Source organism: Cryptotermes secundus, unplaced genomic scaffold, assembly GCF_002891405.2.
Source record: "Cryptotermes secundus unplaced genomic scaffold, Csec_1.0 scaffold643, whole genome shotgun sequence".
Lineage (NCBI taxonomy): Eukaryota > Metazoa > Arthropoda > Insecta > Blattodea > Kalotermitidae > Cryptotermes > Cryptotermes secundus.
This window is the reverse complement of record NW_019731276.1, coordinates 1,183,055-1,204,478: the sequence shown is the minus strand read 5'-3', so window position 1 is coordinate 1,204,478 and position 21,424 is coordinate 1,183,055. Positions and strand designations below refer to the sequence as shown.

The 21,424-nt window shown below is 38.7% G+C and overlaps 1 protein-coding gene across 1 annotated transcript in view; it reads left to right on the top strand.

Moving 5' to 3' along the window:
- Positions 1 to 4,039: 4,039 nt before the first annotated feature.
- LOC111866856 (zinc finger protein 358) overlaps positions 4,040 to 21,424 on the top strand; it is a gene marked incomplete at its 5' end in the record, with an annotated part of 31,587 nt that continues 14,202 nt past the window's right edge. Inside the window, 7 exon segments of the mRNA XM_023856187.2 lie at positions 4,040 to 4,059; positions 4,228 to 4,402; positions 6,555 to 6,700; positions 7,300 to 7,488; positions 12,863 to 13,015; positions 14,598 to 14,851; positions 18,480 to 18,623. Of these exon segments, the coding sequence (XP_023711955.2) occupies positions 4,040 to 4,059; positions 4,228 to 4,402; positions 6,555 to 6,700; positions 7,300 to 7,488; positions 12,863 to 13,015; positions 14,598 to 14,851; positions 18,480 to 18,623 (1,081 nt within the window).

Sequence of the window (21,424 nt, the reverse complement as noted above, 5' to 3'; positions counted from 1 at the left end):
AAAAAAAAAAGAGTTTTTAAAAGAGGAAGAAAGAGAAAAAAAAAAAAGTTTTTTAAAAAAAAAAAAAAAAAAAAAAAAAAAAAAAAAAAAAAAAAAAAAAAGAGAGAGAGAGAGAAGAAAAGGGAATTGTAGTAGTTATTGTTATATTTTTAAAATTCTTAGTGATGTTGTAATGCAAGTAAAGTTTTATTTTTAGTCTAATACATTCTAGGATTATAGAGCTTTTAACAATGATGTATTTAGTGAGTTGACTTGTTCAAGTGTTGCAGTTGTAACAGTATGAATGCAAATAAATATGAATATCAATATCAATAGTATGAGAATCAATTTTTGATGGAAAAAAGAACTTTATTTTGCAATACAAATACTAACAACAAAAATATATATTGTGATGCAAATGATAAAATATTTAACTCTTTAAATACGTTTCTACACGAAACTCTATTGCCATATCCCAACATCGCTCTGATAACCTTTGTTTGGAGAAGAAAGATAGCAGTACTATGAGATGAGTTTCCCCAAAAGATGACACCACAGATCATCAAGGAGTGAAAAAAGGAATAATAGATTACTTTTAGAGCTGAAATAGACATATGATTTTTAAAAGAGTAAAAACAACACAACCTGCCATGAACAAACACAGGACAACACCAAGAATCTCCTTCTCAAGATAGACAGGCGGCAAAAGTTCAGACCCCATCAAGAAAGACGATAGGAGAAGGGACATGAACCTACTTGGTTTATAAATTTTAACTTAAATAACGAAGTTTTAAAAACTTTAATATACCAAGAAAGCTGCTGTAGTTGTGGAAAAGTCAGATTTTGTATATACTGTGCATTACAAACACTGTATGCATATGTATTTTAACACTCAAAACACCCACTGTGATAGTAGTTTCCAAAAAGTATCGATGCCCCTCTGATGATGGTCTATAGGGACCGAAACATGTAAGGGTGTTAAGTTTTCAAGTAGCAAAAACTTCAATAGTCACACTGGACAGAGTTGTTTTGTCTTTGTAATTTGTTAGTGTGATGGACCAGAACAAAACAAATCAAAAACCACAATCTTCTTCACTTCTAATGTCCCTGAATGTATTTATTAAATATGTTAAAAGATCTTAATGTTTTGTTTGTACTAAGCAATGTATTCAGAACAGAGTGAATTTTAGTTTTCATAAGCAGTGATACCCATTCCTGTTACTGTGAGGATGAACAACTGAGACATATTTACTCATAAAATAATATTTGTGACAAAAAGTTCATTTTCGGTGAATACAGTGTTCATTCAAAAAATCCGTAACTCTTTCTTAAACTGACCACATGGTTTGAAACAAAAGAATAATCTTTAAGATTTCCTTTGTAGGAATATGGATGCTGTCCTTTTAGTATGTTTTGAGTAAACTGATTTTTGTGAGTGAAATAAAATGTTTCCTAAACTCACATTAAGCAGTCGTCCTTTAACAAAGAGACACTAAGAAAGCTGGCTCAAACAGTAATGCATCTTAATTGTATTTGGGAAGTGCCCTGCTCAGTTTCAGTCAGAACATAGCTATTCTGACATTTTTTTTAAGAGTTCTATCTTCTGGGATATAACGTGAAAGTCATTGAAAATGAATAGACATTTCAGAGGAAGATCTTACTTCCATGTCCATACTGAAAGAATGAGCCAAGCAAGAAACCAGCATGAAGCAGGTAGCAGGCAGAGTTGACTCTCAACAGACTACATGGCATTATATCGCAGAAGATAAAACTCTTCATAACCAGTGCTGTGATAACCTCAAATCCCATGTGGCTGTTTTGTGATTTTCCTCAGTCCCTCCAGATAAATTCTGGGAGAATACTTCTAATTGAGCCATGATCACTTCCACGTCCTCTCAACTCCATGGTTCATTATCATCTGATGATTTGATGCTCTGTAATCTGAGTTACTAACAAGTCATTAAATTACATAAACAGATGAAAGCCCAGTATGTTCTCCATTTGGTGGACTAATTCTCAAACAGTACATCATTTCACCTGTACCAAGCAGACTGTCACATAATTGTGACTGTAGATAGGGTTTAGATTGGTAATTGGATTTATTGGACACTCAACTCATGTTTACATTTTACAGATCACTATTACACAAAGACTAGTGTTCTCTCAGTCATGGTCTTCACTGCACTGCTTGGTAATGTCTTCAAACAGTGGACGTTCCTCTGCTCTCAGGCTCACATCCTTGCAGGCTGGCAGCCATCTCACACCAACCTCCTACTCTTCTGCCATCTCAGGATTCTTCTGTGAGGTCAAAGTCAAAATTATGTTATGACTGATGGTCAGTTGACCAGTCTGTCTTTGTGTCAAGCCCCATCTTGGGCCTAAGACCAGGTTTTTGTTACCGTCAGACAGTTGCAGGTTTGTTAATGTGGGGTGTCCTTTCTAACAAGGGGATGGGTCTGTCATTCACAATTGCTGCTGGTCCTCACCAGCACAGTAACTCTTGGGTCCTTGTCTTGCAGGACTCACGACCATATTTTACTGTCTCAGATTCAAGCCCCCCCCCCACCATCCTGGAGGGCCAGGTCCACATATTTATCCCCTAGAAACAGGGTGGCCCAGTTATACCCTCAGGCATTGGATTCCTTTTTCGTCACCCCCTATGACCTGCAGGGCTATGGTGGAGGCATTTGAACCTGTCTTCAGTCTCCTGAGATACATGTACATGCCCATCACAATGGCCATGCGGTCTAAGGCATAAGTTGTCTTTGCCTGCTAGAACACTGGGATTGTGGGTTCAAAACCTACTCAAGGCTGATCCTCCATCCAAGAAGTCCTACTGTCTTAGGATTAAGAAACTAAAGTGAAATGAAGCGTTTCACAGATTCCCTATGCTCCAAAGTAGGCAACAGATGACAACAGGCAAGAGAGAGAGAGAGATATATGTACATGTTTTGAAATGAAGCCTCTTCGACAAAGGTGGGGTTGGTCTTTCTGTGTAGGCATTATGTTTGTTGCACTGTAGTTTCAGTACGAGGATATCTGCGCTATCACAGCATCCAGGTCATTATGGACTCTGTGCATCCTTTGTCACTGCAGTATACTAAATTACATTTATACAAGGTATATGGAAGTTTCCTGTCAATGAAGGCTTGTGCAGCAGATTATGCCTTAACTTGTGCAACTGCTCTGAAACTGCAGTTAGTCAGCTGAGCGGTCATAGGCATGACTGTCACCACGTGTAGTTAAATATTATGGTATTGTTGACTTTTATACAAATAATTTGACTTGTTCTATATCTGGAGGCTGTATTGCAAAATGTTGATTTCTTGAAGCAATAAAAATATAAATATGGATTACAATCATTACTAATAAAAATAATTTTTTGCAAACATTATAAACAATGCAGAACACAACCGGACACTCAGAATTAATAGGTTTCTGGACTCTGTCCATCGTCCGGTGTTCTGGAATCTAGAAAAACAACGTTTCGGAAACAAAGCTAACCTTCAAGGTTAGTTCCCCCCCCCCCGGGGACGGAAACAGATACAGTTTCCGGAAAGTTATGTTTTGTAATTTCCAGAATGCCGGACGATGAACAAAGTAAAAAAATCCTGTAATTCTGACTATTATACACGATCGTCAGAACCCTTCAGAATCTACAACCGGACACTGATTAAAAATATACCAATTAACTAGAACCGAATCGAATAAACACACCATTAGGCCAACGACCACTCGCTTGGTCAGAGACGTCAGAGATATTTAAACAACAACCACACTATGGTAAACATTGAACTACAGTTAATCTTCAGCTTATTTTTCATTGATGACACCATCGTCAGATACCGAAGGATAGCTAAGCGACACAAGCTGTGCAGCTGTGCAGTAACCGCTATAACCTTCATTTGCGGTTCTATCGCCAAAATATATAATCTATATGATTTATATCGTGTTGGTCATGTCTCAGCATGTTACAGTTGGTCATGGCGGAAACAAGATGGAGATGTAGAAGTGCAACTGTTGAACCTTCAAGATGTATGATGTTCGGATATATTTTCAGGCAGTCCGTTTTATATCCAGGTAAATTACAAATGTAAAAACTTAGGTATGTGATTATATACAACAAAATGTTATCGTAGTATATTCTCATGTTCAGTGCAAATTTAATGTAACATTTTCATTGTGGATGGAAATGTAGCTTATGGTTAAAATGATATTTAGTATCTAATTATTGTAATTAATTTGCAGAATTTGATGAATGAGGTGGAAGTACCAGAGGGTTCGGTGTTTACCTACCGGCTCTCGAATGGAACTCATGTATTGGTTCACCAATCCGTCGCGCAAGGCAAAGGAGCAGAAGAATTAGATTGTGATGAAGAAGTGCCACTGTTATTTTTGGAGGATGGACAGATCACTTATAATGGTACTGAAGTAACTATCTGTCATCATGACCTTACATTTTTTTAACAGATGTCATGAATGGTTAGCACTCAGGTGGCTTGAAATCTCAATCCAGAGTCCAGTTACCTTGACTCAAGCTTTTAATCCTTTCCCTGGTACTGCTAGGAATATAACAGGATAGTATCTTAAATTAGGCAATGGCTTCTTCTTTCACACAGTCTTTCCAATTTATTATTCACAAACCTGCATCTTTGAGTGTGCATCATAATTATACAGTGATGTAGATCCTTACATCATTATTAGAAAGTTACTAGATTCTATTTTCAGCATACAGTTAGAATCTTGATCACCATACCAGAGATGTTATTGAACACATGGGATGTTTCTTCTGAAGGTATGACATGTAATGAAAAAGATATTTTAGACATAGTGTGATGATTCTATCAGTTGATAATAAGGATATAATCTTAGCTATTGAAATCACCATTAAATAGACCAAACATAAATAAATAACTACATTTACTTTGTTGCCATCATATCCAAATGCGCAAATACAAATAAGTCACAGAGGATGTTAATTGGAAAACTGAAAGGAAAGGAGCAACTTAATAGGCTTGGAGCTAGATGGGAAGGTAACAGTAAAATGATAGAAAATAAATAGTGTGTGAGGGCGTGAGTTTGATTCAATTGGCAGAGGATAGTGCTTAGTGGTAGGCTGTTGTGAATTCATTCACAAATTTTGACTCTCATAAAAAGCTGACAATGTCTTCACTAACTGCTTATCAAAAGGGAACTCATCTTCATTTTGAGTTACTGTAGTTAATTGGCAGGTAAGTAAGTAAAAAAGTAAAGGTATCCCTGTAACAAGCCGTGGAGGCCCATATGGTTGTGAGATATTGAGGTCCCCACATTTTCTAGACAATCTGACCATAGATGGCAGCAAGGTTGTTGGCCCTACATACTGGCTGTCCTTTGCCCCCAAGAATATTCCAAGAATATTCCTGGTACTCATTTCTGTTAGAGGCTGAATCGACCCGAGGGCCATAGTGTGGCTAAAAGGATTAGGTCAATTGAAAAAAATCCAGTGACTACATCGGGACTTGAACCCGTGACCTTCTGCCTTGTATCATAGTACCTCCAACTATGCTACCACATGTCCCTAGTTAATGACCTGAATCAGGATGTGTTGCTTTTTTGTGCCCACTTTTATTCTCTTGGTTGAAACAACCATTGCTGTAGCGTTCAGAGTTGGGGTCATTCTTCACTGTGGACTAGAGAGCCTCTAGAGGAGTAGTACATGATGGCATGAGGAGTGAACGTTGAAACAAGGCAGAACACAGATAGCCTCTTGGAGCAGGCCTCTGTATGGTTTGCCTTTCTTGTCATGTGTTTCCAACATCAGTACACTGCACTGCGACATGCAGTGTGTTTTATACAGCTCTATCTATTGGACCCAACTGAGTAGGTTTTACCTCAGGACGGGGACAGAATCCAGTCTCCGAAATGTTGTGTTTTAAAAAAGAAACAGGACAGTTTTTAGAAAATAGACAAGATGATGGATAATGTCCAAAAACATAACACTTGTAGCAATAGACCATAGTCACAAACTTTTAGAACTTATTTATTTATTTCATATCATATCCATGGATCATTGTACATGATATAGGACAAGTCAAATACTTTACAATACAATAAGTAATAATAATAATAGTAATAATAATAATAATAATAATAATAATACAATATATAACACAATGATATAATAGTATACAAAGATAATAAAATTATGATTCGAATGTTATATATCCTGGGTGGTTATGGTTATGGAGAGTTTGATGGAATGAAGATTGGCAGGGGAAACCGAAGTACTCGGAGAAAACCTGCCCCAGTGCCACTTTGTCCATCACAAATCCCACTGGACCAGACCGCCTCGGTGGGAAGTCAGCGACTAACCGCTTAAGCTGTATTCCACAGTATTTGCTCTCTTGCTTGTTTATCTTGGATTAAAGTTATTGACATGTCTCCTGAGAGTCAAGTGTCAACCTATCCATCATCCAACTTCAGTGGACACCTGTCTGAGGTAGCATTGGAGGATAGCTGAATGTGGTAAATTAACAGAATGTTGGAATGGTAGTTTGGTCTTCACAATTGTAATTTCATGTTTATGATAGCAGGCACTGGGATCTTGGAGACACAACTTCTGGATCAGACAATGGAGACCAACAGTTTTCTTCTGTCAGACAAACCCCCTGAAGTTACAAGTGTCAAGACTGATCAGACACAAGGAAAGAGAGATGTAGCAATACCAGGTGGTCCACAGGTGAGCAAATACTTTGACCTAGTGCTGGAGCCTGTGCCACAACTTTCTTTAAAATTTTCCCATTCTTTTTAAATCAGCTTATATTACAGAATAGCCTTAGATGACATACAAGTCCAAATACTCATTCTGTTTGTTATGAACCATCATCAGAACCCTGCTGTCACCTGTCACTGATGGATTGTTTATATACAGTTTGTAGACATTATGATTAAACTGTAGACAGTTTATGAGCTGAACAATTCTGAAGGATGTTGAAGTTAAATTTATAGTTCCAGAATTACTTCATTTAATGAAATATTTCTATAAAAGTTGATAGTTTTGGAAAATATTTATGAATAAATGTTCCAGTTTTCAGGAATCTTGTAATTCACCACTTCTGAAAGGCCTTCCAGATGCAGCTGTTCTATGAAACAAGTTTTAAAGCAATTTCTCTTACTGTATCAGGCATCTACTCTTCACCTGTACCAAAGTCATATTGATAATACTTGTATGGTGTATAAACACAGTCTTTTAATATTGCATGTAGACAAAACTTTATATTATTTTTATGGTGATTGATGTGATTTATTAATGTATGTTGATCTTTTTATATATTTCAGTTTGTAAATGAGTTGAACAACCAGCAGAAAGTTTTGAAAGTTGAGAAAAGCCTGACAGAGGAGAATGTGACGCTAGAAAAACTGGAAGATTTTGTGGAACTTGTGACGTCTTATAAATGTCGCATTTGCCCCTTTACAACGCCTGAGCAGCAGGAACTGTTGCAGCACTTCAGGCTTCATCACATGCAGGTTTGAATTCTTGGAACAGAGCTGAAGTTTCGATGTGGCTTTGTAAGCATCCTAGTAATTAGTAGCTGGACTATTTACACTGTACAACAAAATGCACAACTTCTTTTCTTATGAAAGAGAGATGATTATAATGAATTTTAATCTTCTGCTTGAAAAATTTATATCACCTACCATTTTTGAGGGAAAGAATGAGAAGTTAGCATACTGAGTGTGACCAGAAAGTTCCAGGAGTGATTTTATGAGTAACATAAAACCATGTAAGATTTGAGGCTTTCACGGCGGTGACTATGAAGAAAGCAGTCTTCTGGGATTTGGCACCGTGTATATGTGGTGTTAACCGACGTTTCGGAGGAACGTATTGCCTCCATCTTCAGGGTAGAAGAAAAAATATAAGAAATCTGCTAGTGAAGAGACCGTGAGAACCGGTAAAAGCAGACTGTGTCTGCTCCGAAACGTCAGTTAACACCACATATACACGGTGCCAAATCCCAGAAGACTGCTTTCTTCAACTTAAAACCAACTTATCAGTTAATTGCTGTGGTCACATTTAAATTAGTTCCTATGGCTGGTCATGCATAAAGCTCTTCTTTTCTGCCACATTTGGAAATCTTCTGATATGACTTATAGTGTGTGAATTATGCTGCTGGACCTGCTCCAGTGACCCAAAATATATCTCTTTCAGCAAATGTTTCATAGATGGGAATAGAAGGAAGTCATGTGGATCCCATTTGGGATAACAGGGAGGTCATTCCATTAGAAGGAGCCATTTCTTCATCAGAAAATACCTCCTCAATACTGCTGTGTTTGCTGGTTCGTTGTCTTGATAGTTACAGTTTGGTGAAATATTCCGTTTATCCGTCTCCAGTTCTGCTATATTCTGATAGTCATTCTTCAGTGAGTATGAACAAGTTGCCACACTTTTTTGACATTTTCACTGTTTTTTGCTGTTGTCAGCTGTCCCAGTCAAAGATAATTATGGGTGTCATCTCTTTTCTCAGAAAATCCTATGTGCCCCTTGAAAACTTGTCCCGTCGATATTTCAGACTTCCCGTAAACTTCTTCTAGCAATATGTAACATTTGGTGGCTGTATGCTTCAGTTTTTTCTAGAAATTTGAGTTTGATACACTAAAACTCCGTGGCTTTTAGTCTGCAAGCAAACTGTACCTACCAAATGACTACTGCTTGATGGCAAAGTTAGTGTTGCATGGTGAGCGCAACAGATTCCCACAGTTGTTAATCTCGGTTTTCTAGACTGGAGCCACTACTTTTCCATTCAAATAGCTCCTCAGTTATCCTCATGAGGCTGAGTGAAACCCGTTCCAGACCCACTACTTCTCAGAAAATCTGGTAGCGCTGGGAATCGAACCCGGGACCTCTGAATCTGTAGCCAGGAACTATGACTACTAGACCACAGAGATGGCCAAGAGTTTGATACACTGTTCAAAACGATTATTAGTCATGTTAACATCACTGAAGAATGAAGCACTTTAATTTAATTCAGTGTTGTGAAAGGCAAAACAAATGCACAAGAATACATGAAAGCTCAAGTGATAGATGAACACATTACGACATGCACTGACAGTTTTAGGTGTGACATGGAAACTTCTAGCCACACCTTATAATAATGAGCCAGAAGATAGCCAACTGGATATGACATGATGGGTTTTCAGTCCATCAGTGCATGATGTGACATTCTGTTGAACACTGCTGAATGACATTTGGTGTTTAATTAACCAACAGCTGCATGCTTGCCACCATCCACATCAAAATTTTTGACGTGTTACACATTTCATATTTTTCAGAAATATCTAACATTTTTTCAAAGAAAATCGTGGGTAACATTTCTGTAACTTGCACGTAGCACTGCATTCACCCACCTTTTCATTAAGGAGAAAACAAGGGTTGCACAATGTAACTGAAGAGAAAATATGTGTCTTGTGCTTTTTATGGTGCTTATCATGTAATTTTGGAGCCAGGATAGCTCAGTTGGTATTGTGCCTAGGCTATAGGCTGAACAACTAAGGATCTGGGGTTTGATTCCCAGTAGAGGCAGGAGATTTTTCTCTCCTCCACAATGTCCAGGTTGGCTCTTGGGCCCACCCAGCCACAGTGGGTACCAAGGACTGTTTCCCTGGGGTTAAAATGGTAGGGTCATGAAGCTGACCATGTACATGTCTAGAAGAAGAAGAGACAATGGCCTGCCAAGAGATGGAGGCACATCTAGCAGAAGAAGAGCCAGCCTCAGTGGACATGAAACCTGAGGCGGCAAAACAGAGAGGTCCCCATAAAAGACGCCAAAGTAATTCCTATCGGAGAACCGAAGAAGAAAAGTCGTAAGGACCGAAAACTGGCCATGGGCTCTGCCGCCTGATGATTGAACGGACCCAGTGTCAGGATGGGTGCCAAAGAAAAGGACTGGCTGTTACCAGAAGAGGGACAAGTCACCGTGTGAAAGTGACACGGCAGACTAAGAAAAACGACAAGAAGGTGTCCTGCCATGCAACAGTGGCATGACACAAAAGGAACATCTTCAGGAAATCTACGACCCAAGAAAAGTGGATCGCAGCATGAATTGGCTGCCAACAGAAATATGACTGGCCATGCAGGTGTGACACGACACAAGGGAGATTTCGTAAAGAAATATTCAACCAGGGTCAATGCTGAACAAGCAACCTGGAAAGGAAGAACGGGAATAAAAAACATAGATGGCCAGTATGCCAGAAGAAAAATGTGCCAACCAAGGATGCCATTGGAGGGTGTAGATCAGGACAGCGATCACACCTAAGAGGGAGAAGAACTCGTAAGAAGACCTACTAGATTTTCAGCATGAAGATCGCGAAACGAGTAGTTGGATATTCTGTCAGCCTACGACAAGGCAAGGATTGGACACTGTGGAGGGGTTGACCCCCTCCGAAAGGGAAAAAAATGGAATAGCACAGAGGAGGACCCGGTAATGTAGAAGCACCGGTGAATGAGGAGTGAATGAGCGACAAATGAATGTGAGACAAAGGAATCGACAACCGCTGGACCATGGAGCTGCTCGGGACGAGCACCTTGAAGAGATGGGCCGGAGGTAGCTCCCTGAAGATGAACACCAAAGGGAAGATAAAGGAATGGGGATGTACCATTAGGCTGTTCGTGATAAACAACCTTTAGAAAGGAGCAGTGTGACGTGGATGGCGCAACGCTCGGTAAACACCCCCCCTCCGCGGTGACGTAACAGCATCGGAGCAACTGCTGCTGCTACAGTAACAGGCCAGTAAACACTCTGTCGCCTCCAGTGGTGATGTTAACAGTACGAGTACTTCACCTTGTGACGTAACAGGGGACACCGCAGTTACTACGCAGCAATAAACAACTCTCGGCAGCATTCCCCAGCAATGCCTGTAAACATGACGTTACGCAACAGTGGTAGCTATCGCGTAACTGTTTTCTGTGTTGTCAGTGCGGAAGCTACTAGAGTAGTGAGTAGTGACTATTGAGCCAGTTACTAGAGAGAGAGTAACCAGCCAGTTGCAGTCTAGCATTCGTTGGGGTGAATGGAAGCAGGAGAAGTAATTGTGATAATGCCATCGACAGTAATTGTGTAATTGTGAATTGTATGAATGTACGAGCAAATGCAGAATAAATTCACTGTATTCAGTACGGCGTGAAGTTATTTGTAGCATGACATACACCCAACACGTGACAATACTATAACATTTTCATGCTTTCCCTGTATTTCCTGTAGCCCAAAACTGTTCGAGATACTTATTTACTTGTGTACCATGTGCACCATTATCCTGAAGTTAGTGTTTGAAGATTTGAGATGTTCCTCGTAAAGGGGATTTTCATTTTTTAACAGGTAGCTTGATATTCAAGTATCAATAATTACTTCCTTGTGATATATGATATACACATCCTGTCCTCTTTTTCAGTTGTGTGCCTGGTATTAGATATGCATTTGACTTATGTTGTCACATCATGGCAGTCAGTTGTACACATGCACAGTTGAAAGGGGTACTTTTTTTATTCTACAAGTTATTGTAAACTTGCCCAGATAAGAGAGAGATCGAGATTATTTATGGTCAGCAGAGAAGTGAGAGTAGTGCATGAGGCTGTACTGTTTTATCATTTTTCTCTTGTGCTAAATTCAAGATTGTGAGTTTTCTTCAATGTAGGTTCTTTATCATGACTCCAATTGAGTGACTGCAACTTTTTAGCTACCAGTGTCCGACATTTTTAAGCCATATTATGCATTTATTTACTGAATGGCACTGTTATAAACAGTTTTAATATATATACACACACACACACATATTTTATTTCATTGATATTTCTTTATTCTTGACACTTTCATAATGAAAAGGTAATTCTCCAAGAAATGTGTGCTGTCTGTAACCAATTTCACTGCCCTCAGTTGTACTCCAAAAATCGAGGTGGACATGAGTGAATACAGTATCTGCCTGTAGTGACAGCATATAACAGTATGATATTCCACAAACTTGGTGGACATACCATACAGTGTGATACTTCTCCAATCCCAGTGTTATCTTTAGCCTCTAATGTCCATTTGATACACTGTCTGCCCTACACAATGTATTTTAGTGACTAATGAGAAGAACCATTGCTAAAATTGTTATATAGTTATTAAATAATAATTATAATACCTGTATCATGTAATATAGTTTAATTAAATTAAAATGATCTGTGTCTTGTTGAAGGCTTTATACTGGATTCAGAAGGTATTTCTGTGATTTTGCTCTGCGCCTGTTGATAACAGTTTATTCTATGAGATTTTGCTTTTGAAAATCAGACTGTCATGCTGTAAATCAAGATTTAAATGCCTCACATTAAATATTAAGAGCTGTTAGCTGTTTAGAGGCATGTATGGAAGTTTTCACATAAGTAATTTGGGGTAGAAGACTGAAGACTGTTATCCAGTAATGTTTTGTGCTGGTAGTAGTAGTAGTAGTAGTATCTCTGATGTGTATGAAGTCTCTGTAGACACCATTTCATCCTTTTTCTTGGTAACTATGGAACTGGAAATTACATGATTGATATGGAGCTTTGTCAAGACCAAGCAAACCAGAGACGCTGACCTTATATGACCATAAACTCAGCTTCAAACAGCCCTGTTGGCTCCAACCTCCTGTCAAGCAGCAAGCTTTTATTGAGAAGATGCCCAGTTTGAATCGCCGCTGAGATGTTGACTATCTGACCAGGGGCTTTCATTGTCCTCCTCAACCCTTGAAAGCAAATTCTGGGATAGTATTTTGATCATTTCCTCCCAGCAATTTCAAGTTCAAATGTAATCATCCCCTCATTTTATATGATGCAAAATAGCCTCTGCAGCTGAAACAGTGTCATTACTCATTTTCTTCTTACCAACAGATGAAGCTAGATGTCAATCCATCAACAGAACATGTTGACCCTGGTGTTGCCAGTAGTAACCCACAACCTGTGAGTGAAAAACTTATATTCCTGTGTGGCCAGTGTAACAATGGCTTTGCAAGTCTGGAGGCATGCAAGCAACACATGATGCAGGTAATGAATTCTGGTGTGGTGCATATTCTTCAGAAGCTTATCTTCCTGTACGGCTTTGCAAGTCTGGAGGCATGCGGGTAACACTCAGAAATGGCGCATTTCGTTCTTGCAGTGACGTATTTCCTTTTGTGTCATTTAAAGAATTTGATTTAAATTTAGGACACTAAAAGTGACTAAATAGTATTGCATTTAAGGCATTAGACTCACTCTGAGAGTGAGATTTGGGTTCACATTTTGGGCACAGTTTGAAGCCAAGGTGTGTAGAGATTAATGTATATTAAGTTACAACTGGTTATAACATCTTGTCATCTCATAGGTGGTTATTAATGAACCTGCTTCCTCCATCTACCATGAAGATGGAGGCAGAATGCCTCAGAAATATTAATTATCTGACACTTGTTAAAGTAGCAGGATCCACTACTTTTGTTCATGTCTGACATCACCAGCAGCAGCACCATGCTGTTAACACTTTTTGCTAAGTGGTGGAACAGTAGTTGTTTTAGGTATACGTGGTCTGAAAATAAAGTTTGCGAACTCGTTGTGGTGAAGTGCTACATACCTCGTTGCTGAATATCACAGTGGTCACCTTCAAAGTACTCCCTTAGGGAAGCTATGCATCGATGCCAGCGCCTAGTCCACCCTTCAAAACAATTTTGGAACTGGATTTTGGAACTGAAATGGCATTCAGAGCTGCCATCAAATTACTCATGATGTCATCAGTGTCATCAAAATGCGTTCCTTTCAATATTTCCTTCATCTTCAGGAACAGGAGAAAGTCACTGGGGATGAATAGGGAGGATGTTCCAGCACTGTCATTTCCTTACTAGCTAAGATCTCCCTCACAGACAGTCTTCTTCGGTGAGCTCTTTTGGGACCCTTTTTCACACACACCTTCTCATGTCAAGATCTTTAGTTAAGATTTTCCTAACTGTTTCTCTGTTGATGTTTGCTTGCTCTGCTATGTGCCTGACAATTTTCACGCACAATTTGACAAACTTTTGCAATGTTTTCTTCAGTTCTGCTCATTGCTGGTTGTCCTTATCTCTCTTCATCAGTGACATTTTCTCTTCCCTCAGAAAAACGTGTCCCCACTTGTAAACTGCTGTTTTCTTCATGGCATTATCCCCATAAACTTGCATTAACACCTCCCTGATTTCACTTCCACTCTTGGTAAGTATAACAAGAGACTCTGACATTCTCATGACGGCACACCGGATTTTGAGCCCAGTTCACGAACTTTATTGTCAGACTATGTATGGTGTATGGAGTTCTTATTTGAGGTAGGCAAAGTGGTAGTGGAAAGGAAGGAGCAAGTGCTTGTAGAAAGCACAGATAGAGATAACTTGATGAACTGCAGATAAGATTGGATAAAAATCTTATAAAACATTGCAAGTTGAAGAGACAGGTTTCTCTGAAATATTGGTGCCTCTCTACCAGACTACATTTTTCACAGCCCAGAAGCCCATAATCGTAATATTTTTATGCGAGAATCTCAAATCTGATTTGATTTAATTGTGCCAGAGGAAGAAGAATTTTAAAAAGAAAACCAGTCTTCTAAATATGTTACGTTACATTCTCACAGGATCATGAACTGATTGTGTATGAGGGTGCTGGAATGAAGGCTGTGGATCATGAAGCTGCAGGTATGTTACCACAAGAGCCAGAACAGCTGACCAATCACGAAGCTTCCACAGGTTTTGAACGAGGTAAAGACAAGCAACTGGTACCTGCAACTGGAAAGCGGAAAGTACAAATGCCCAGGACATTGGAACGAGAGTATTGGTTAACGAAGAAAGCAAAACGTTACAACTCAACTCCAAATGATGACAAACTGAAGTGAGTTATACAGTCATATCACACACTGGTTTAACTGGTTTAACCCATGAATGTTCAAAGAGTTTGGTTTTTTGCACTATATTGTTGAGTCATCTATGAAATTTGCAGAGAATTTTATTGATGAAGAAATGTAAATGCATTCTGCCATTTTGAATTTGTTTTTCAAAGTATGTTCCCTGGATTACTGTGTTGGCCTTTGCATCTCATTTTTTGAATGGCCTTATGGTAGAACACATTGTTTGTGAAAGTAACTCTCTTTGTATAAGAAACTGCATGCTAAAGAAGACTATGGTTTGTTACTGATACATGGTCGCAGCATAGTGTATTCCTGATTACCATTTTCATACCATCTGGTTTATGACTTGCCTAAGTGCCTCTTTTTGGTGTGTTCACAACCTTTGGGTTATCTATTAAGTTCATTCAGTCCATCCATGTTCACATAAAATAACTCCAAAATCACTGGACAGATTTTCACAAAATTTGGTATTGGAGAATTTTATGACAAGCTTTTGAGCCTTTCAGTTTTCATTAAGTTTGACAGTTTTAATGACCACTTTGCATGAAGACTCATGCACTTCTATGCATATCTCAAGCATGAGTTACTAAATATTTGCTGGAGTGAAAAACCATGAAATATCTTGGATTGGTGTTTTTAAGTTATTCATGCTTCCCACCCCTTCATTTGCTTGAATAACAGGGAGTATATTCTGTAAACAGTAGGGTTCTGGGATGTACCATATGCCTCATTTTCTTAAATAAAGTATGGACATACCACCATGCTGAAAAGGATGCATTCCTGAGATGGTTTTGAACAGTGAAATCCAAGAATAAGGTTATGGACTCAGGTAAATATATGTATGTACCCTTGACCATGCACCTCTGCCTAATGCTAAGGTCACAAATGCATAGTGCCATATTTATGCTCTTTCATGCATCTTCATTGTGTGGTATAGTAGGATCACACTAATTCAGACTAATTGGGAGTGAACCCTTGTCCAAATTGGCGAAGCTCTGATTTATAGAAGTGCTACTGAAAGCATGTTCAAGGAAATTAAAAAATGGACTTCACATGTCTTTTTAGGCAATGAACTTTATTTTGAAACTTAGATTGCATATCATAAAATATATTTAATTTACTTTAAATGTAAAAATGTAAGTTTTGACATCAGTCTTAAAAATTTGTTTAGGTACAAGCAACGTGATCAACAGGGTTGTAATGTGCAAAGAATGAAGCAGTTGTCCGAATTAGTGAAGTCTGAATTAGCAAGGATAGACAGACAAACTCAGACATGCATGTCCAACAATTCTCTTATTGTTTTCTGTATTAATTGTCATGTGAATGTGTTTACTGAGCCATTGCCTAGCAGTGAAAAGGGGGTAAGTGGCAACAGAGACCCTGTGTATCTTACAGTGTTTTCATCTGCCCATGTATCACATAAAAGGCACTCAGCTGCCAGTAGCATATTCTGCTCAAAAGTGGGGTAGCCTGACTTGACCATTCCTTAAAGGCACTGTGGATGCAAGTAGCTAATGACTGTATAACAAGTTGACTTTTTAGCTATGATGGCAAATAAATGATTATCTGAAAGTAAACAAGACAAAAAGAGAAGGAAATGTGAGAGCTGAGCAATATGGCTGCTAGGAGGGCGGGTTTATAAAAATACTACTGTCTGGAACAGTCTGTGATATGTTGCAAGATGAGGAGTGTGCATTGCACAGTGCATACTATTTGATCATTCCATATGGTGTCACTTTTCATTCTACGTGGTGTGTGCATCATCATTTTTAGTTGCTTCGTTTTTCTTTGTATATTCAAGATGAAATTATATTAGCTGATTTCTTTGGTACATTGGGAGTTTGTTATAATGAAAATTTATAATGGCATGAGAAATTTGTGCAAAATGAATACTTGTTTAAGCAGTTTAGAATCTCAGGATGTGTAAATCACCTCCGTGGTGATGTCACTGTACTGGTGAAAACACGGCAGTTTCTAACAGTTAATCTGTAATGTGGTAAATCCTTGATTTATTAGACCCCGATTTAATAGGCAAAATTCTTCAGCAACTAGATCACCTTCATCAGTTAATCATCTGATCCTGAACTTCAGCTGTGTTACTGTCACGGACTTTCAGAGATATTATTTGTAAGCGCCAAACTTCCGAAACACAATGGAAGTTAGGTGCTTTCTTCAAGCCAATTAGCTTCCCCAAACCTGTGTCATCTGAACCTAGCTCCTCCTCAGCAAACAGTGTCAGTCTCGTGCCAGCACTTGCAGTGAACCTGGAAGAGGAGCAGACTGATTCCTTTTCTGAATGGACTACATAATGTTCAATTTTTTTTTTCTTTTTAAAAGAGAGACGACTAATTATTACTTTCCTAATAGCAAAAGTTGTCATTTTTCTTGTAAATATGAGTTGTGTTGTGCTTCAAAATATATCACTTGTTATTTAACAGACTTTTGGTTTCATGCAGACACTATTTTATGGACATTCGGATTTAACAGACATTCGGCAATATCGGACAACTGCTCCCCTAATTAGTCTGTTATATCAAGGATATACTGTACTTAAATTATATATGGATCATGTTGTCAAATTTGAACCTGATGTGGGTTCAAAAGCAGTGAATGCTCTTATTTTGAATACCTTGAACGTAATAATAGTGGGAATCATTGTATGGTACTAGCTGTCAGACAAACATGGCAGCTGTGTGGTCAAGCACCGTATTAAGATTGTGTTAATGACTGAACTTCTGAGTATTTCCTCATTGCATTTTAAACCCTTTTTGCAAACTTTCTTGAGCAGGTTTGTGATAACAAATATGTTATTTTTCTTATTATCACTAAAGCACTGGATATACCAGTTTACAGTTGTGACTGCACGTTTCAGGCCAAATTCACTATGGGCTACTGTTTTTTTTGTCTTATCTAGTTTCACTGTAGTTACAGCAATATAATAACTGACAAAAGTCAAGTGCTATACCTCTTCATAGCTTACAATGTTTATAATACAGTAAATACATTCCATTATGTATTATTTCTTGACTACATAATGTAGTCCATAATTTTTGTTGATATTTTTTTTTTATATTTTAGCCCTGAAGATGGTACACGTGCCAAGTAATAATATAAGACAATAAGAATTAATTTATTGACAGAATGGTAAGTATTTTGAGTACCCAACAGAACACTCTGATTTAGAACTATGTCTGTTAAACTATCAGTTGAGATATTTTGAACAGAAATATCAAGGAATCTGCTTTTATCGATGTGATTTCTGGAAAGCATTTTCATAGGAAGGTTATGGTCTTCTGTGATGTGATGTTGTGTGCTTTAGTAGGCCATTGTTTCAGAGGAAATGACTGTCTCAGTTTGCTGTTCAGGGGCCTCTTCTCCTTAAGATGAAGACAGTACTTTCTTTTGAAACACTGATACCTGTCTACCAAATTATGAGGCATTACATGTCTCAATGCTGTGTGAGCCTGAATTATCACAATTTCACACCAATCTGAGTCACACAAGCAGGTCTTGCTGCTGAGCCCATATGGAATGACCATGCTGCAGAGCAGCAGACTGTGTCACTACATGCTTCAGATTGCATTCCTTCATTGTTCTTGTTTCTGTCTTCAGATGTGGGGAGCGAGCTTGTCAGTACAAATTCAGCACTGAAGATGCTCTGCACATTCATGTTTCATGTCATGCAGCAGGAGGTGCTGAGAAAGCTGATGTTGCTGCAGCACGTCGAGTATTCGGGTGTTGTGTTTGTGGCGAGAGGTACGTCACCACGTAACGGATTATTTTGCTGTTACTATACTGTTGCCTTGGAAAGAAGCCGAATGGATCCACCCCCTCCATATCTCCCTCTTGCTGTTACACTTCCCCCTCCAGTATACCTCCCGATACTCCAGTTCAGTCTAGCTGTTCTGTTCACAGGAATGTCAGTATTGATAACTGTGTGATAACTTCTGGTACGGACAAGCAGTTTGGGCTTGTTCAGCATAAACCAGAGGGGACTGAAGGGGGAATACAACAGAAGGCAGAAAGATGATTGTAAGGACTTCTTTCTATGTCCTCAGTATAGTTACATATAAAAAGTAAAAGATATTTTTATTAATTTTGTACTAATCATTAATATTTTCTTCTCCTTCAAGGGTATAGGCCATTGGCCTGTTTTGGACTTTAAGAGAATATGTCCTCCCATCTAGCTATGGGTTGTCATACTTCAGTGTCCTCTGAGTTTATTGTTGTCATCATCGAAACACCCCCTTTTTAATCCATAGCCTTCCGTAGAATATTCTGCCAAATCACATCCAGTTTTCTCTCCTTTAGATTTTGCAAACAATTTTTTATCACAGAGCAAGGTTGTCAGCCTTGCATCCAACCACCAACCTGGAGGACCCGGTCCCTGTATTTATGTCCTACAATGATAGGATGGCCAAGTTTTACCTCCAGGCACCAAGTTCCCTTTCTGTCATCTTTTATGACTTGGAGGGCTATGGTGGAGGTATTCTAACCTGCCTCCACACAGATCTTCTGTTTTTATAATGTAGTAGTATCTTTGGGAGTCTTATCTATTGTCATTCTTAAAATATTGTAACATGGATGACACAACAGGAAGTAGGGGTCACATGAACTCTGCTTTTCCGTGAGTGTCGTCACATACCCCCACTCCTTCCATCACTACGCAATGCTCGATAAACGCCCTTCCCCACTAGGCTGTGATGTCACCAACAGGGGAGTCCATGCAGAGACTATTGCTAGGCAGTCGGTAGCGTTGCCCAGCAATGCCTCTGTAAACATGGCGATTACAAAACAGTGAAGCAAGGTTCGTTTTCCTCTGTCCGACTGAAGGTTTATAAGACTAACTGGAGTGCCTAAAGAGTTCAGTGGAAGTCTAGCAGTCGCCGAGTTCAGTTGTAGTGAGTGAATTTTGAACGTGAAGAAGATGTTATAAGTTCAGTTGAAGTATAGCAGCTGTGGAAGAAGAACCGGACACATGATTAGAAGAGTTTATGTGTGTTTCAGTGATAGTTTGTGATAACTGAGAAGGTATTGGGAGTGTGTAATTCAGTGACACTTGTATAGCTCCCACGTTATAAATACATGAAGTCTACTGAAGAGAGAGTGAAGAGGTTATTGTGTAGGGTTTGTAAAGTGTGTAAACCCATAACTGTGTCACAATTAATTGTAGTTATGATTTGTAGGGTTTTTTTTTAGTGCTAATGGGGTGGGACTAAGTCCCTTGTATTGCAGCCACTTCTGGCCTATTGTACCAGCCCCAGATGATAGGTGAGGGTGATTGTGGAGCAGTTGGTGGAATGAAGATTTGCAGGGGAAACTGAAGTACTCAGAGAAAACCTGCTGCAGCGCCACTTTGTCCCCCACAAATCCCACTTGACCAAACCCGGGCTGCCATTGTGGGAAGCCAGCGACTAACCGCTTGAGCTATGGCGCAGCCCTTACGACTTGTAGGTTGTCAAATAAAGCAATTAACAATCCGAATGGCGTCTTCAGTAGTCAGACACGTGACACTGGTGTAACCAATGTAACCAGTTTTCTCTTTGCCTTTCTAGTCTCTCGGTTAAATTAAATATTTTAAATTCTGAACATATGTCTGTACTTCATTTTTGATCTAGGAGATTGTATCCAGTTGCTGGGCATAGGAGCCTCATTTCAGCTGACACTTGTTTCCTTTTGTCTGATTGATTTATTGTCCACTTGCCACTTGTGTTAGCATAGGCACTGCCACTCTTGTAAAGTTTTAGTTTTGTACTTTGTAAGGTCTTTTGTCTCAGTGTTCTTCATATCATTCCACACATTCTTTGAAATGTACTTACTTTAATAGTCATGTGTTTTTTTTGGGTAGTATGATACATTGAAACCTAAATAATCAAAACTTGATACCTGTTCTGTTGTTTTGTTGTCATTCCCTATTTTACATCTTCTGTGGTTTTTATTTTTATATCTGAAATTCTCATGTTAGAGCCATTTGCTCAGTGTTAAAATCACTTTACTGCTCTTTGAAGGTTCTCTGATCCGACTGAAAATATCCTAGTTGTCTGCAGATAGGTTTATATGTAAAACTGTATTACCAATTTTGAAGTCTTTGGTTATAACATCTTACCATTGCATAATGATCTCATCAGTAGCTATATTAAATAATGTTGAGGACACTGGACATTCCTGTTTTACTCCTTGATTTATATGTATTTCCCTATTGCCAACCGATGTTCCTTGACAGTTTTTATCCTTGTGTTAATATGCATACTTTGAGAAATTTTAACTTTGTGATCAGGGAATCCTTTTGTTCATCTTTATATTCCGCAATTTACCTCAAGGCACTCTATCAAATGCCTTCTCATAGTCTGTAAATAACATATACATTGGCAAGTTGAATTCCCTCCTTTTCTGAATAAGCTGCTCCATTACAAATGTCCTGTCAGGACATAAGTATTCTGTATGGAACCCATATTGTTCTTCTGGAAATGCATATTCATTAACTGTGTTCAGTCTTTGAGTTATAATTTTAGCATAAACCTCAAAAGCTCAATTCAGTAAAATAATTCATCTGTAAT